Source organism: Lathyrus oleraceus, chromosome 1 (genome assembly GCF_024323335.1).
Source record: "Lathyrus oleraceus cultivar Zhongwan6 chromosome 1, CAAS_Psat_ZW6_1.0, whole genome shotgun sequence".
Lineage (NCBI taxonomy): Eukaryota > Viridiplantae > Streptophyta > Magnoliopsida > Fabales > Fabaceae > Lathyrus > Lathyrus oleraceus.
The window spans coordinates 399225506-399231956 of NC_066579.1; the positions used below are offsets into that span (position 1 = coordinate 399225506).

General features: G+C 35.0%; 1 protein-coding gene across 1 annotated transcript; it reads left to right on the top strand.

Annotated features, from left to right (window-relative positions):
- Positions 1-2933: 2933 nt before the first annotated feature.
- Positions 2934-4526, top strand: LOC127074796 (uncharacterized). Its single transcript, XM_051016163.1, has 2 exons — positions 2934-3181; positions 3499-4526. The coding sequence occupies exon 2, from the start codon at positions 3577-3579 to the stop codon at positions 4150-4152; it is 576 nt and encodes a 191-aa protein (XP_050872120.1). The 5' UTR covers positions 2934-3181; positions 3499-3576; the 3' UTR covers positions 4153-4526.
- The last annotated feature ends 1925 nt before the right edge of the window (positions 4527-6451 follow it).

Genomic DNA, 6451 nt, shown 5'->3' on the forward strand with positions numbered 1-6451 from the left:
TGTCCCACAGTGAATCCAGGAATATTTGCAATGTGTCTCAGTCTAGATAAAAAAGCACCACCACCATAAAGCTCACATTTAGTTGGATTGATGTGTGAACCAAAATTTTGATCATATTCTTGAAGGAGATGGTTAATGACTTAAGCATTTTTTTATGGTAGCCTTACAAAATATCATAAGGTCATCTGCAAAAAAAATGAGGCTAGGAATGGTTGTCTTACCAACGGATATACATGTTGAAATTTTGTTCTTATGGGACAGATGTTGGACACGATGTCTGGGAAAACATGTGCACCAATTTAAAATAAATTAAAAGATAATAAGGAATTAAAATAGAAAGCAATAAAAAACACAATATAATCGGTAACCTAGTTCAGTGCAACCACACAAACATTCAGGAGGCTTCTAACCCAAGAAAGAAAATTCACTCTCAATAGTATTAGAAAAATTAGCTTAGATGAATAACCCTTGTTCAATGCCTACTTCCTAATACTACATGTGTATTTCTATTTAGGACTCTCCCTAAAAATGAGAACCCTTCTCACTTTCTCTTAATCATAACCCTAGAGAGGTATGTATATTATACGTCGACGATGTGACTTTATTTATTAATGATACTTTGAAATTAACTTATTCTTTTTTACTTTGTTTGTTACATGACCGTATTGCGCTTAAGGTGCCTACCCATGGGTTAAAGCTGAAGAAATTCTTTGATATGGAGATGCCACCACATGTGAAGGAAATAGTTAGGGAGTGAGGTCTCCTTCCACCGGTTGACAGTTCACTTACCATGCTCGACAATCAACTATTGACAACCTTTGTTGAGCGATGACACAAAGAGACATCTTTCTTACATCTTCCATTTGGTGAGATGACGATCACATTGAATGATGTCTCCTTGCTTTTTCATATTTCGCTGGTAGGTAGTTTCTTCACCTCTCCTATCATTAGTTAGATGGCCGCACATATGACAATTGTACAATACTTGGGGGTTACTGAGCAGCAGATGATAGATGAGTTTATGCATATGTGTGGTGCTCACTTTCGCCTATCTTGGCTCCAGGATATGTATAAAGACCTAGTGCGTGAGGGTGTGTATAAGGAAACCGCTAGGGAATATATGCTACACCTTGTAGGATGTACTATATTAGCGGATAAGTCTCATGTATATATTGATGTGAAGTACATGTGGCTGTTCAACAATCTTGAGCATTTCAGCTGGGCATGAAAGTGTGTTGTATTGATTGTTCTATATGTTTCCCTTGGAGAGGCAACTGTTTTTAAGACCAGGAAGCTTGCCGGTTATATGAGTCTATTTCAGATATAACTAAATTATTAATTATTATTATGTTAGTTCTATTTGTGACATTATTTCTTATTATTTGAGTCTTTGTTATTGTGCACTACTGGATATATGAGCATTTACCGTCCATTTGTGACAAATGGGTCATTGCTGCTATTATTGGTTCCCATTGGCCAATAGATGGAGGGAAAGCATGCACACCTAGAAGGTGTTGTGGAGTACATAAGGAGGAACGATGAACTGACGGTAGGTGATGTCATTTGGACACCCTACACAGGACATGTGGTGGATAAAGGGGACAAGGAGTTCGATGACGCTATACTGTTTTCTAGTTATCTACGATGGGATGAGTTAATGGATAGACACTTACCTGAGAGGTGTATGCACTAGTATGAATACGTCTAAGACATCCCACGACTAGTACTTGTTATCTCATTTGAAGGGCATTGGTAGCTAGTTTAGTGGTAGGTGCCATTAAAGATCGTGTTATGGAGGTTCAATTCCCTACAGAGTTTCTGGATGGGTATTTGGAATGGATACCTTAATGTATCACACCCTCACATCATCCCATCTAGCCAACATGGAGATGATGTTGGACCTTCTCATGTAGGATCTTCACATGTTGGATCTTCTCAGGCGGATGTTGGGGTACCTTCATGACGTGTCGCCACCTCCACCGCCTCCACATGATGCAAATGACGGTCAACGCTTGCAGATGATATCACTCATTATGGATAACCTCATGGAGTTGGTTAAACCAGATGGCGGCGTTTATAGTTTGACATCGCATGAATCACACATATCTCACGGGGACCTATTTAGACATTATTATTGTTTTTATGTATTCGTTGCATATTATGTGTAACATTACTCAAACATCTACACAATACTTTTTATTAGATAACATTTTAGAACTTATATTGATGCATGATGAACATAACTTAACATTTGACAAACAGTTACATAACTTAGATAGAAGATTACATAACTCAAGAAAACAATAATAAATAAGAAAACATAAACACTACCAGATGATTCTGAACGTTTCAACATCTTGATTATGTCGTCAGAAAATCTAGAAATTCTCGCATCAAACTCGATAGATCCCTTAGTAAGCCTATGGTGATATGATATCCTCATAACTTTCAAATCTTCATCGATCTTCAAGTTAATAAGGTTATATTTCACCATTCCATCAATACCAATCTAGTCTTCACGAAACTCAATATTAGTCACCTTTCTGTTATCGGTGTCAGACAATAAATCATTCAACTTAGATCTCAAGACGGAGAGGCATGCAGTGCCCATCAAAAGTTGAAACTCAACGAGAGGTTTCACTCTATTGAAGTACATATCTTCCTTGATCGAAAACTATTACCCATATTTATACAACTTTGGGTTCATTTGGACCATACAAAATGGTTGGTGCAATCACAACCGTACAAAAGTGTCGGCAAAATCTTAACCTTTTAATTATCATTCTTTTATAACTATCATTTTTTTCAATCATGGACAGTACCTTCCAGATGTTTTAAAGAACCGATACAATTATATTTTTCTCTTATTTTAAAAATTTCCTTATACCGAATATTTTATTCGGATTTTGACTCAATTTCTCACAACAACAACATTGTTATTATTGAAATATGAGAGATGTCAGGTATAATTTGGGGTGACAAGAAGAAACGTAGACAAAATCTGATAGGATTGTTATCACAAAAGCCCAATCTACATCTTTGTGAATAGGCCCATCATTCACTAAAGACTCCCTTGTGAAGTTGTATCACAAACCAGTTGGAATTCGCAGTGATATCAACTCGCCGGAGAAAGCAAAATCTGGCCGGCAAATCAGGCGGAGCATCGTCGCAGGAATTAAGGGTGAGAAAGTTCGTTATTTTTCCGGCTTTAACTTTTCCTTTTTAGCTTCCACTCTCCTCGTAGTTACATCACAGCAGATTAATTTGATGTTTAGGGTTTAGATTTCAACATGTACTTTGCATATATTGACACATTTCATGGGAATTGGAATATGAATTGGGAATGTTTATTGAAATTGGATGTAGTTTGAAGTTGATGTTTCATGTATTTAGCTTTCTCTGCCATTTTCAGGATTATATGAACCAATTTGATGCCATATTTATAATCTACAATGTTTTAGAATTAAGGGGCATGAACTGTTTGTTTTTTTGTTTCAGTGGAAAACTGGTTTCTGTTCGCATGTTAAAACTGCATATATTTTCAACAATTAGTCTCCATTTTGATTGAACAAAGACATGAGGATTACCACCCTTTCGAGATATATCAGCCGTCTCTCTCGGCCTGGAGCATTTGCGCCTTTGCAATCTCGAGCCTTCCAGCCTGATGTTGCTACTAGAGATTCTAATGCCAGACCAATTAAGTACAAAATTCCTCAATCTTATGACCCTTATGGCCCTAGACCTCCACCTTCAGACAAAATCGTCCAGCTTGCAGAACGTATCGCAGCACTATCAGAAGAAGAACGCGGTCATATTATGCCTGCTTTGTCAGAACGATTAAAGCTTCCAAAGTTGGAGCCAATTTCAACAGAAGGTATGGACTTGGGTTCAGAAGGCGGTGGTGTGGGACCAAAGGTTGAGGAGAAAAAGGCAGAGAAAACAGCTTTTGATGTCAAGTTACAGAAATTTGATACTGCTGCAAAGATCAAAGTGATTAAGGAGGTAAGAGCATTTACTAACCTGGGATTGAAAGAAGCTAAAGATCTTGTTGAAAAGGTACCAACTGTTCTTAAACAAGGAGTCACAAAAGAAGAGGCAAATACTATTATAGAAAAAATAAAAGCTGCCGGAGGAGTTGCAGTTATGGAGTAGATTTTTCAGTCGTTGGGTTATTGGCCTAGATCACAAATTTTACATGATGGTCAATGTGTTTTTAAGTTACCATATGCATGGTGAATTAATGGTTAGAAGAAATTTCTCAAGGGATGAAGTGGATTTAAAGTTTGAGAACTGATTGTTGGATAATCTATTTGAATAAAAAAAATTCTTAGTCTGAGTTTTTCTTGGTAATCATGCTCTCACATGTAACTGTTGTTTTAGTTTGACATTTGTAATAGTCGCATCTATTTTTACAAATGGGAATTTTCTGGAACTGTAGGGAAAATTGTGGATTATCTGATATTTCTGTGATTGATATACCAAACTTTTTGGTCTTCTATATAGATTGATGATCTACTTATCTAGAATTGAGCCTTTATTTTATGTTATACAGTCTTTTAATCTAGGCTTCTTCATTCTTCTGGTTATGAATGTTTTTTGTTTATCATAGTTCTTTTTAGATTATTTAAGTATGGCTTTTTGACATGGGGCATGTAGATTTTCGGTACTGAATTGGAATTGGAATGTCACCTTATGATTTGTTGATTGCTGAATATTGAAGGATGACTTGAAATTTGAGTATGATATAGAACACAACCTTCTTTAATCCATGGTTATGTACTAATCAATTTTTCTTTTCCTCTGTCTTGTGTCTGTCAAATGGGGAATCGATATTCTCATAATATGAGTTCGATCCGCCTTCAATTGAAAAGAAAAGAAAATAGGTTTACAGTGAAATAAATGGAGAAAGGACAGTGAAATAAAATGTATTTTTAAATATATATGAGATGGAGAAAGGAAAAGAAGAGAGAAATTTTAATATTTAAAAATTATAATTTTATCTCTCAAATAAAAAAAATATTATTAAATAAAAGATATTGCATTGATAGTCATGTGAGATGGAACACTTTATAATCCTAACGAGAGCTTAAGGATAGAAATGGAATAGCTTTAACATAATTTTTATGGGTGAATGAAGAGTAATTTGTCTTTTTTTTCAGTCTAAAATAAATTTAGTATTAGGTATTTATACCTTATTGTAGCGGTGTATTTGTGACCATCGAACTATTGATTAATTCGACGTCAATAAAACTCAGAGTTTTAAAGGAAAAAGGAAAAGTACGAACAAAATCCAAAGATATTAGCATCTAAAGTGTTATGTCTATGTACCAACATAAAAATGAGGGATCAAAACCCCGTAATTCGTGGTAAAAACTTCAAAGAGATTGGTGGATTGATTTTAACAAAAATTTAAAGATCTTTTGTTATCAATGGGAGAATACTCAACCAAACATCCACCGATAATGACTGCTTTACAATATTTAAGAGGGAGGTCTCCAACTCGGATTCAATCAACAAGAATGTCACTGACCCCTAATAAATGGAAAGAAATCAAAATATCATGGAATGGAAGAATTATATCTCAACCAAAGATAACTCAAATCTAAATACTTTCTTTTGAAAAGTTTAAAAGAAAAAAAGGCACAAAGTGGCCAAAAGGATTAGATGAAGTCGTTAGTTCTTTTTGCCTTTTGAAATTAAAGTCAATATAATTAAGTTTATTCATAAGTTTGATTAAGAAAATATTTTGAAAATCAATGGCATTAAGGCAAAGGTTTCTACTCATTAAAACAAGTCCAAGTTGAAAATACAAACAAAGAAGGTTTTAAAATGAGGGAGAGATTTTGAAATTTAAGAAGGAAAGGAGGAGATGAAGGGACTACCCTAGACAAGATTTAAAAGTTTAAAGTTGAAAAGATCTTACCAATAAAAAGCAATCCACAATACAAGAATGTCATATAGAAACTCATTTCCTTTGGACTTTTGAGCAAGCAACAAGCATAAACAGCATCCAAGCAATTAAATAGAAGACCAGATGACATCAAATAAAGATAACCAACATCCAAACAAGCACTCTAAAAGCAAGCAGTCTTCAGTGTCTTCAAATGTATCAGATGAAATATTCATTATGGCAAACTCATGGAAACAATCATCAGACATAAACAATAATAACAGGATAACAATTTAAGCGAGACAAAGTAACAGATAAACCAAGGGAGCTCTTAAGGCTTGCATCAGATGAATGACATTGGTCAAGATAACTGAGTCTCAAATAATGACATTGGTCAAGTCCTTCAAAGCATAGGTATGTTGCCTAATCTAAGTCCAAAAGTTTAGCTCAAGTCAAGGGCAGAGGTCCAACAGTTCACCAACATATTTTTTAAGGTTTTTGCTGTTATTAGGTATTTTAAGATCCTAAGACCACAAACAAAACAAAATCACAAGCACACAA

Coding starts and splice junctions, on each gene's coding strand:
- LOC127074796 (XM_051016163.1), top strand. CDS start 3,577: ATGAGGATTACCACCCTTTCGAGATATATCAGCCGTCTCTCTCGGCCT.